This window comes from Mandrillus leucophaeus, unplaced genomic scaffold (genome assembly GCF_000951045.1).
Source record: "Mandrillus leucophaeus isolate KB7577 unplaced genomic scaffold, Mleu.le_1.0 Scaffold859, whole genome shotgun sequence".
Classification (NCBI taxonomy): Eukaryota; Metazoa; Chordata; class Mammalia; order Primates; family Cercopithecidae; genus Mandrillus; species Mandrillus leucophaeus.
The window spans coordinates 364,185-376,449 of record NW_012109352.1 but is presented as its reverse complement, the minus strand read 5'-3'; the positions used below and the strand labels follow the sequence as shown (position 1 = coordinate 376,449).

Here is a 12,265-nt window from a genome sequence, read left to right as displayed (position 1 = left end):
CCCAGCACTTTGGGAGATGAGGCAGGTGGATCACCTGAGGTCAGGAGTTTGAAGCTAGCCTGACCAACATGATGAAACCCTGTCTCTACTAAAAGTACAAAAATTAGCTGGGCATGGTGGCGGGCACCTGTAATCCCAGCTACTTGGGAGGCTAAGGCAGGGAATCGCTTGAACCTGAGAGGCGGAGGTTGCAGTGAGCCAAGATGGCGCCATTGCACTCCAGCCTGGGCAACAAGAGCAAAACTCTGTCTCAAAAAAAAAAAAATTGAAACAGAAGTGTTACCCAACAATATTTGTCCTTATCACTGTGTCTGATGAACGCTAACATTTTCTGTCCTTTTTTAGCATATTCTTTTTGTTTCTAATTTGAATTTACTAAAGTCATAGCCCACTATAAATTGTGACACATTTTTAAATTAATAAAAGAGAACCAAAAATATGATGATGCTTTACATGTAAAAAGGATTAATATTTTTTCAAAAAAATTGTTTTCCCCCTTCCCTTTCTCCCTAATTCTCTCCTTCCTTTCCCTCTCTCCTTCTCTCCCTCCTTCTTTCCCTCTCTCCTTCTTTCCCTTCTTACTTCCTTGTTTCCTTCCTTCCTGTTTCCTAAACAATTTAGTTCAAAAGGCATGGATGGGCCTGAGCAGGGAAAACATCTGCTCAGCAAGGCATGCCCTGGTGCAGAGGCCCTGCAAGATGTTCTTCAGGTTGCCCAGTGGCATCACAGCATGCTCATACTAACCACAGGCCTGTCTAGAAGGTATCCATTCTTAGATACAAAGGAGGTCATAGGTGTCCCAGACATCTGATTTTACTAAAGACTCATACCCCTAAAGTGGATCCAGGGAATATAGAGTCAGTGGGGACAGATAATGGGCAAAAATAGTAGAGACATTGAGACTACAGTAATCTGCCAATCCCCAGTTTTTTGTTATTTTTTTATAAAGAGCCCTCAGGCAAGATTAATGGAAGCCCGATGAACACCTGCCATAAGCCAGAGGGCCTTAGTCTGTAGCTATGCCCGAGGTCTTACAATCACTTAACTTGGGATTTGGACACAAGTTAGATTTCATGTCATTCTCACTGTGGGCAGGGGAAGCTCCTCTGCTTCCACGTCTGAAAACAGTTTCTTCCCAAAGAGCACTTTGTCTATAATCTTAGACAACAGGCAGGTAGGTAGCATGAGATCTGATAGCAGACTTAGGTGAAAGTACAAAGAAGGGCTTGGAGGTTTCAGTGAATTATTGGGCCTCTAGCCAGGTGAGGCCAAACCAGGAAGGAAGTAGACAGTGGATAATGAGTGACCAGTATTTCTGCATGCTCCCTTATGCATGGCTTGGTGGGGGCTTTATCCTCCTCAGTGCCCACCTTCCTTTTTGAAAGCAGTTATAATCATATCTGCTAACACAGGGGACCTAGATTAGCTGAGGAACTGGGGCAAATAGAATAGTTTGTTCCTCAAAGCTGCCTAAAAGCCCAAGGCAGTCTTTGCCTCAATCTGCAATTTGGTACTGGGATGTAGATGGGCCACCCTTTGATTGAAGATGTGAGTATGCCTTGGGACCGTCCTCAGTGAGTGATCAGCATCTCTACAGTGCATGCACAGGCTCTCCTGGTATCAGTAGATAGCAAGTGTGTCAGGCAGCTGCAGGAGTTTTTCCATTTCCCTCACGGAGGCAAGATGTGGAAGGAAGGAAATCAGCAAAAGTGGCCATGTTCATGGTGATACAGCTGCCATGTTTCCAGGGATAAACTAAAGTTCTGGAAGCTAGAGCTTAGGCAATGAATGCCTTGAACTCCAGGCTGCTGGGCAGTAAGAGCCTAGAGGACCATACCTCCCTGTGGGTTCAGGAGCCAGGTCCACAGGCTACAGATTCAGTGCTAAGAGACCATCAGAGGCAGTCTGTAGAGCTCCAGCCATCATTTCAAACACTCGGGAGTCAAAGCCCATGTGCAAACAAGCCTTTTGGCTGTAAAGAAAGTGTTCCAGTTGATAGTTTGGTTGAAATAATACATTGGTTTAAAATTAATCTTCTCAATCAGGTATAACTGTAATCACATGTACTTTTAATTTTTCCACATGTAATTTAATCTTAGACCATAGTCATTTGTATATATTTTGTACATCTATTAATCTGTTTTTCCATAACTTTTTGACTTGGACTTTTTTTTTTCTTTTAAAAATTTGTGGCCAGGCACAGTGGCTCACACCTGTAATCCCAGCACTTTGGGAGGCCAAGGCAGAAGGATCACTTGAGCTCAGGAGTTTGAGACCAGCCTGGGCAACATAGGGAGACTTCGTCTCTACCAAACAAACAAACAAACAAACAAAAGGCTGGGTATTATGGCACGTGCCTGTGGTCCCACCTACTCTGGAGGCTGAGGCAAAAGGATTACTTGAGCCCAGGAAGTCAAAGCTGATGTGAGCTATGATCACACCACTGCACTCCAGCCTGGGTGACAAAGCAAGACCCTGTCTCAAAAAAAAAAAAAAACACAAATCTAATATATGTTTGGCCAACTAACTACTCTTGCTGTGCTATTTGTAATAACAAGAAACTACAACTAAATGTGAATCGGTTAAAAATACTTCGGTACTGACGGGGCGCGGTGGCTCACGCCTATAATCCCAGCACTTTGGGAGGTCGAGGCGGGCAAACCACAAGGTCAGGAGTTTAAGACCAGCCTGATTAACATGGTGAAACCCCATCCCTACTAAAAATACAAAAAATTAGCTGGGTGTGGTGGCAAGCGCCTGTAATACCAGCTACTCAGGAGACAGAGGTCACAATGAGCTGAGACTGCACCACTGCACTCCAGCCTGGGTGAAAGAGTAAGACCCTGTCTCAAAAAAAAAAAAAAAAATTTCACACATAAGATCTTAAGTTCTACTTTTACTCCTATAATTTTTGTTTGTTTGTTTGTGACGGAGTTTCACTCTTTTTGCCCAGGCTGGAGTGCAATGGCATGATCTTGGCTCACTGCAGCCTCCGCCTCCTGAGTGCAAGTGATTCTCCTGTCTCAGCCTTCTGAGTAGCTGGGATTCTTGGCTAATTTTTTGCATTTTTAGTAGAGACAGGGTTTCACCATGTTGGCCAGGCTGGTCTCGAACTCCTGACCTCAGGTGATCCGCCCGCCTCAGCCCCCCAAAGTGCTTGGGATTACAGGCATGAGGCACTGCGCCCGGCCTCTTACTATAATTTTATGCTTGAATTTACTTATTTGACTTTACTGTATTAAATGAGTAGGAATAGTTTGTTGGCCATGCATAATCTAATTTTTGTTTTGTTTTGTTTTCGTCATTGTTGTTCGTGAGACAGGGTCTCACTTTGTCGCCCAGGCTGAAGTGCAGTGGCACAATCTCAGCTCACGGCAACTTCTGCCTCCCGGGCCCAAGCAATTCTCCCACCTCAGCCTCCCCAATAGCTGGGGCTATAGGTGTGCACCACCACACCCAGATAATTTTTGCATCTTTTTGTAGAGACAGGGTTTTGCCATGTTGCCCAGGCTGGTCTTGAGCTCCTGGGCTCAAGCATTTGCCCACCTTGGCCTCCCAGAGTGCTGGGTTTACAGGAAAGAGCCACTGTACTGAGCCTAATTTTTTGTTAAGGATAATTTAAAAGGGTTGGGGCTACCAGATTTTGTGTGGGTGAACATGATGAAATCAATGACTTAGGAAGAATAAGTTAGTTTTATTATGCTGAATAATGAAATAGGAGGAAAGACTGTTGGCAAAGAGACTAGGATATCCTTAAAACAGAGGCTCTTAAACTTTTTTTGAATCTTGAACCCCTTTGAAAATCTAATGAAAGTTGTGGTTCTCGCTCTAGAAAAATATATGTAGGTACTTGCCCACAAAACTTTGTGTTCAATTTTAGCAGGTCTACAGATCCCCAGTACCACCAAAACATTCACAAAAGAAATAAACCAGCCCATAAATATATGGGGAAATGTTCAAGCTAACATAATGAAATAAATAAAAATTAAAGCGTGGATGAGGTACCATTTTTCACCCATCAAATTGGCAAAATCAAAATGTTATCACATCCTATGTTGGGAATCGTGTGGGTGAAATGAGTTACATTTCACACTGTTAGGTGCATTTGGTAGAGCCTTATGTGTGTTTGGTCACCCAGGCTTAGGTGCAGTGGCACAATCATGACTCGCTGCAGCTCCAGCCTCCCTGGGCTCAGGTGGTCCTCTCACCTCAGCCTCCCTAGTAGCTAGGATGGCAAGCGCATGCCACCACACCTGGCTATGTTTTTTGTATTTTTTGTAGACACGATTTCGCTGTGTTGTCCAAGTTGGTCTTGAACTCCTGGCCTCAAGCAATCTGCCTGCTTTGGCCTTCCAAAATGCTAGGATTACAGGCGTGAGCCACTGTGCCCAGTCATGGTAGAGCCTTTTAAGAGAACAATTTGACAGAATTTATCAAAATGTATACTGTGCAAACCCTATGATCTGGCATTGCTTTTTTTTTTTTCTGAGATGGAGTCTTGCTCTGTTGCCCAGACTGGAGTGCAGTGGCACGATCTTGGCTCACTGCAACCTCCGCCTCCCAGGTTCAAGTGATTCTCCTGCCTCAGCCTCCCAAGTAGCTGGGATTACAGATATACACCACCACACCTGGCTAATTTTTTGTTTGTTTATTTTTTGAGATGGAGTCTCGCTCTGTCGCCCAGGCTGGAGTGCAGTGGTGCGATCTCGGCTCACTGCAAGCTCCGCCTCCCAGGTTCACGCCATTCTCCTGCCTTAGCCTCCCGAGTAGCTATGACTACAGATGCCAGCCCCTATGCCCGGCTAATTTTTTTTTTTTGCATTTTTAGTATAGACAGGGTTTCACCGTGTTAGCCAGGATGGTCTCAATCTCCTGACCTCGTGATCCGCCTGTCTCAGCCTCCCAAAGTGCTGGGATTACAGGCGTGAGCCACCACGCCCAGCCTAATTTTTGTATTTTTTTAGTAGAGGTGGGGTTTCACCATGTTGGCAAGGCTGGTCTTGAACTCCTGACCTCGCGATCCACCTGCCTCAGCCTCCCAAAGTGCTGGGATTACAGGCATGAGCCACTGCACCTGGCCTGGCATTGCATATTGTCTGTCATATTGAAATACTAACTTAGGTCCATAAGATGTTTGTGTAAGGATGTTCATTGCATTATTGTATGAAATAGCAAAGAAAATTGGAAACCTAAAACTTAACAGCAGGAGAAAAGAGTTTTTAAAAGTAGGATATGCCCTTTAAAAAGAATGAAGTAGATCTATATATATATATACACACACACATAACACACTCATTTAGAAAGAATATTGTTGAGTAACAAAGTTACATAGGCAATACATACATTATCCTGTTTTGGTTTAAAAGTAAATTAAAACTATGTATGTATAAATACATACACATAGTTACTCATATATATGTGTGTGTTAGAAGGGACTCTTCCTCCCTGAGAGTTGACAGAAGATACCTGCGTACCAAAGTAGGTGTAGGAACCCTCACCCACATCTCCATGAGCATAGTAAATGACCTCATGAACCTCATCCCTCGGCCAGCCAGAGCAAGGCTATGAGAAAGATCTGAGAGAGGCCAGGCATGGTCGCTCACACTTGGAATTCCAGCACTTTGGGAGGACGAGGCAGGCAGATCATTTAAGGTCAGGAGTTCAAGACCAACTTGGCCAACATGGTGAAACCCTGTATCTACTAAAAATTTAAAAATTAGCCAGGCATGATGGTGTGCACCTGTAGTCCCAGCTACTCGGGAGGCTGAAGTGGGAGAATCACTTGAACCTGGGAGGCAGAGGTTGCAGTGAGCTGAGATCACACCACTGCACTCCAGCCTGGGCAACAGAGTGAGGCTCTGTCTTAAAAAAGAAAAAAGAGAGAGAGAGATCTGAGAGGGACTTCTGTGAGGAGACTGGGTAAAGAGCAGAAAACCATGTTGTGAGTTCCTAACCCCCTTTTGAGGGAAGAGGTAGAAGGATGCATATTAAGGGTTGAGCCAAGATGGAATGGTTAGAAGTTTCCCCACCCAGTTTCCCTTGAGAGTTCCTGCAGAATTAGTGATGATACTGCCATCAAGTGTCCCAATTAAGACAACAATTATCTGGTTACCCAGGTTCAAGGGGACCACTCTGGCAGCTGTAATGTCTGTTCTCTGTGGTTGGAAGGTGAAGACTGGTGTGGACCTCATGTCTAAGAAAGCTGAAGCTGACCCGCTCAGAAAGTCCAAGACCAGGAAGAGATGACTTAAATGGCCTTTGTGGGTTAGCCAGGAGAAGCTGCTGAATTGGGATGAGTCTGTACTGCCCAGCTTTGTTGGGGCAAGGTATCATCAGTGTTTCCTGTGGGTCAGCCAGCGTGGTCTTGGATCTTGTCAAGTAGGGTGCATGCCCAAAGTAGAGATCTATCTATCTAGGTTATGGAAATGACAAGGGGTGAGGGGAAGGTGTCTAGCAAGAGTCTCCCAAAAGTGGTAAAACTTCTCCAAAATGAAGCCATTTTAACCATCTGCCAAGCTGAGAATGTGAAGCCACTCAGCCATACAAAAACAATCCATTCTCTTAATCTCTTCTCCCTCCACACAGTCCCTAATCCTTAACTCTTGTTAGAAACTAAACTACAGTGAGTGGGCTGAGTGCGGTGGCTCATGCTTGTAATCCCAGCACTTGGGGAGGCCAAGGCGGGCAGATTATCTGAGCTTGGGAATTCGAGACCAGCCTGACCAACATGGCAAAACCCTGTCTCTACTAAAAATACGAAAGATTAACCAGGTGTGGTGGTGCATGCCTATGGTCCCAGCTACTTGGGAGGCTGAGGCACGAGAATCGTTTGAACCCAGAAGGCAGAGGTTGCAGGGAGCCTAGAGCACACCACTGCACTCCAGCCTGGCCACAGAGCAAGACTGTCTCCAAAGAAAATTAAAACTAAATTTAAAAAACTACAGTGAGAGAGTGAGGGCAGGGGTGAGCAGGGAAGTAGTAAAGTGGGGAAAGAAGCAACAGAGTAAAGGCAAAGAGACTCATGGGGAGATGGTAGAGTAGGTGAGCAACTCAAGTAGGGAGAAAGATAGAACATGACCCTTTCTATAACCCATCCAGGGGAAGGGAAAGGAATTACTTTTGGGGTTTTGACTATTACCCAGGACTGATCATTTTAATTATTGTGTATATACTGTGTTTGTGACAATGTAACAGTAGGAACATCTGTTACCTAAGAATTAAGGGGAAGCTGGCAGCAGTGGCTCACACCTGTAATCCCAGCACTTTGGGAAGCCCAGGCAGGAGGACTGCTTAAGGCCTAGAGTTCCAGACCAGCCTGGGAAACATAGTGAGACCCCGTCTCTAAAAAAAAAAAAAAAAATCAAAATATTAGTCAGGCATGGTGGCACACACCTGTAGTCCTAGCTACTTGGGAAGCTGAGGTGGGAGTATTGCTTGAGCCCAGGGCGTGGCTGCAGGGAGCTATGATCATGCCACTACACTCCAGCCTAGGTGACAGAGTGAGGTACTTTCTCAAAAAATAAGAATTAAGAGGCCGGGTGCAGTGGCTCATGCCTATAATCCCAGCACTTTGGGAGGCTGAGGCAGTCAGATCACCTGAGGTCAAGAGTTCGAGATCGGCCTGGCCAACATGGTGAAACCCCGTGTCTACTAAAAATACAAAAATTAGCTGGGCGTGGTGGCGTACGCCTGTAATCCCAGCTCCTCCGGAGGTTGAGGCAGGAGAATTGCTTGAACCCAGGAGGTGGAAGTTGCGGTGATCCAAGATAGCGCCCCTGCACTCCAGCCTGGGTGATAGAGTGAGACTCCATCTCAAAAAAAAAAAAAAAAAAGGAGGGGAAAGCCATGGGACCTGTTCAAGTCTTCATCTAGAAGCAGAAGAAGAATACCTCCACTAAGTAAAGTTTAAAGAAGTTGTGGGAGACTAAAATGAAATTTAAAAATCATAATCCATAGGTCATGCTTGTCCAAAATATGATTTTCATATATACCTGTGTGAACATAGGGAAAATCTGACAAGACAGGCTCCGAACTATTAACAAGGATTTCCTTTAATGGATGGGATTCTTTCTTTACACTTTACACATTCTCACATTATTTGAATATGTGTCTATCAGCAAGTATTAGTTTTATCATTTTAAACAAAAGATAAAAATAGGAAGAAATACTGTTTAAATGAACAAGTAGCTGGCATTACAATCAAGTCATCTGCATATGAGATTGATAAAGGCCTGGCCTCAGATCAGCCTTCTCTAATTAATCATTCCTCTGTCTCCCACCACTGATCAGAGACTTCTCCCTGATATACCTTATTGTGTCCATCTGCTTTCAAGCGCAGATACTCCTGGATGATCTCTTCTTTCTATGATTACTGCACATGTTTAAAAATTCCCTCTGCTCCTTGTTTCTTTCGCATAGTCTTTCCCTTTGTGACGTGGCCACATTGGAAAACTTTCAATGCCACGTATGCCTTGTACACATTACTGTCAGTTTTATTTGGTAATTTGCTGTGCAATAATTTCTTCTTCCAATCATAGATAACATGAGAATATCGGAAAGTATTTGTATATTCTGAATTTCTTTTAGATGGAGAAAACAGACCCGAAATCAAAAAGTCAACCACAAGCCAGAATATTTCTGATGAAAATCAAACCCATGAGATGATAATGGAGAGACTCTCTGGAGACTGCTTCTGGTACTCCATCCTAGGAGGACTCTGGGATTTTGATTACCATCCAGAGTTTAACCAAGAAAACCACAAGAGATATTTAGGACAAGTAACTTTGACCCACAGAAAGATCACACAGGAGAGAAGCCTTGAGTGTAATAAATTTGCAGAAAACTGTAATCTGAACTCAAACCTTATGCATCAGAGAATTCCTTCTATTAAAATACCCCTGAATTCTGACACACAGGGAAACAGCATCAAACATAATTCAGACTTGGTTTACTATCAGGGAAATTATGTAAGAGAGACTCCCTATGAATACAGTGAGTGTGGAAAAATCTTCAATCAACATATTCTTCTTACTGATCATATTCATACTGCAGAGAAACCCAGTGAGTGTGGGAAGGCCTTCAGCCACAACTCATCTTTTACCCAGCCTCAGATGGTGCTTACAGGAGAGAAACCCTATAAGTGTGAAGAATGTGGAAAAAGATTCAGCCAGAGGATACATCTCATTCAACATCAGAGAATTCACACAGGAGAAAAGCCTTTTATATGCAATGGATGTGGGAAAGCCTTCCGTCAGCATTCATCCTTTACTCAGCATCTGAGGATTCATACTGGAGAAAAGCCCTATAAATGTAATCAATGTGGTAAAGCTTTTAGCCGCATCACATCCCTTACTGAACATCATAGACTTCATACTGGAGAGAAACCTTACGAATGTGGTTTCTGTGGCAAAGCCTTCAGTCAGAGGACACATCTGAATCAACATGAAAGAACTCATACAGGAGAGAAACCCTATAAATGTAATGAATGCGGGAAAGCCTTTAGCCAGAGCGCGCACCTTAATCAACACAGGAAAATCCATACTAGGGAGAAATTATGTGAATATAAATGTGAGCAAACAGTTTGCCACAGTCCTTCACTTAGCAGCACATAACTTGTGGTAGGGGAAATAGATAAATATATAAATGTAGGAGATTTTTTGGTCAGACCTTTTTATCCCATTCAATATCAAATTATTCATAGTGGAGAGAAAGCTTATACATAAACTTTCTTTCTTTCTTTTTTTTTTTTTTTTTTTTTGAGACAGAGTCTCACTCTGTCACCCAGGCTGAAGTGCAGTAGTGCGATCTCGGCTCACTGCAGCCTCCACCTCCTGAGTTCAAGCAATTCTCTTGCCTCAGCCTCCCGAGTAGCTGGGACTACAGGTACGCACCACCACACCTAGCTAATTTTTGTATTTTTAGTGGAGACGGGTTTTCGCCGTGTTGGCCAGGCTGGTCTCGAACTCCTAACCTCAGGTGATCTACCCACCTCAGCCTCCCAAAGTGCTGGAATTACAGGCGTGAGCCACTACACCCGGTCATAAACTTTCAATGCATAGAAACCAAATTAATTTAAACCTTAAACTAGCAGCATATTACATTCCCAGGAGGGGTTATAAAAAGGAAAAATAATTTATTTTACAAATGAGATTATATTTGGAGTCATGTTCCAAATCTGATATAAAACTTTTTTAAAAATCAGAATTCCTTATCTGGCTGGGCATGGTGGTGCACAACTGCAATCCCAGCTACTCTGGAGACTGAGGCATGAGAATGACTTGAACATGGGAGCTGAAGGTTGCAGTGAGCTGAGATCATGCCACTGCACTCCAGCCTGGGCAACAGAGCAACACTCTGTCTCAAAAAAAAAAAAAAAGAAAGAAAGAAATCCTATAGGCAACAACTTGTAATTACTCACCTGTAAGTTTTATGGTATAAATCTTTTTTTTTTTTTTTTTTTTGATGGAATCTTGCTCTGTCACCCAGGCTGGAGTGCAATGGCCCAATCTTGGCTCCCTGCAACCTCCGCCTCCTGGCTTCCAGCGATTCTCCTTCTTCAGCCTTACAGATGCGTGCCACCATGCCCGGCTGACATTTTTTTTCTAATTTTTAGTAGAGACAGGGTTTCATCATATTGACTAGGCTGGTCTCGAACTCCTGACCTTGTGATCCACCTGTCTCAGCCTCCCAAAGTGCTAGGATTACAGGCGTGAGCCACCGCACCTGGCAGTTTATGGTATAAAACTTTTAAATCTGAAATTTTGATTAATTAAAGACAGTGCTGGCTGGGGGCGGTGGTTCATGCCTATAATCCCAGCACTTTGGGAGGCCGAGGTGGGGCGATCACCTAAGGTCAGGAGTTTGAGACCAGCCTGGCCAACATGGTAAAAACCCCATCTCTACTAAAAATACAAAAATTAGCTGGGTGTGGTGGTGCACACTTGGACCACCTCCCAGCAGCTTGGGAGGCTGGCAGGAGAATTGTTTGAACCTGGTAGGCGGAGGTTGCAGTGAGCCAAGATTGTGCCAATGTACTCCAGCCTGGGTGACAGAGTGAGACTCTGTCTCAAAAAAAAAAAAAAAAAAAAAAGTAAAATTTAAAAATAAAGGCAATGCTGTAGTGCAACCAGTCACATTAACTTGAAATAAACATAAAAGAGTGGTATTTCACAAACATCAGTTATTTGTATGCTCTCTTTACAGTTTTTACCATATCTACTGTTTACCTAATATTCTTTATAAAGGGATGCAAAATTTTTAGCCTTCTCTTAGGAAATACTATTTAGCATATAAAACTAATAAGTTATATGCTAGTTTTATATGCTAATTAAATTTATTCTACTCTTCATCAAAATAGATACATAACCTTGAAATTAAAAATATTCATTGATGTACCACCCAAAATCTTGTGTGCCATTGTTTGAGAAACAGTGTGATAGTTTGTGGCAATATCCTGTGATGATTCTTTTTGCAATCTTGACATTATTTTCATCAAATGAATCCTAGGAACACTTTGAGAAGAGCCTTGAGGGAGACTTGAGGGTGCTATTGATGAACTTTGAAGAAATACTGATTCAGAGAAGTCTGCTTTTCTATTTTGTTTTAGCTTTAAATTTCTCTGTGGCAAGTCTAGATTTTTTCAGTTAAAATTATTTCTGCTGTATTTGTAGGATAAAAGTTTTGGGTTTTTGTAAAATAATGACCAGAGGCTAAGAATCCCATGCCACCCTGTATCACTGTGGAAGATGCAGAAGTGAGGGACTGTATCTGTGGGTGAGCCCTGGTGCCATGTTGAGGGTGGGAATCAGGGGAGAGCTGCAGTGGCTTATATAAACACCTAAAGAAGTAGTCTAATTGGCTTAATCATTTATTTTATTTATTGAAATATATATCTGGGCCAGGCACAGTGGCTCACGTCTGTAATCCCAGCACTTTGGGAGGCCAAGGCAGGTGGATCACTTGAGGATAGGTGTTCAAGACCAGCCTGGCCAACATGGTAAAACCGAGTCTCTACTAACAATACAAAAATTAGCTGGGCGTGATGGTGTGCACCTATAACCCCAGCTACTCAGGAGGCTGAGGCAGGAGAATTGCTTGAACCTGGGAGGCGGAGGTTGCAGTGAGCCGAGATCGTGCCACTGCATTCCAGCCTGGGCAATAGAGCGAGACTCCATCTCAAAAAAAAAAAAGAAAGAAAAAGAAAAAAAAGAAATACGTATCTGTAACACTTTTTTCCAAAAATAATTCCTATTAGTTTGTTTGCATT

At 43.3% G+C, this 12,265-nt stretch overlaps 1 protein-coding gene across 1 annotated transcript in view; it reads left to right on the top strand.

The window, feature by feature from the left end:
* Window positions 1-10,360, top strand: part of ZNF713 (zinc finger protein 713) — a 28,169-nt gene extending 17,809 nt beyond the window's left edge. Inside the window, exon 4 of the mRNA XM_011968758.1 lies at window positions 8,587-10,360. Within this exon, the coding sequence (XP_011824148.1) occupies window positions 8,587-9,611 (1,025 nt within the window). The 3' untranslated portion in view covers window positions 9,612-10,360. The remainder of the gene's footprint in view (window positions 1-8,586) is intronic.
* The last annotated feature ends 1,905 nt before the right edge of the window (window positions 10,361-12,265 follow it).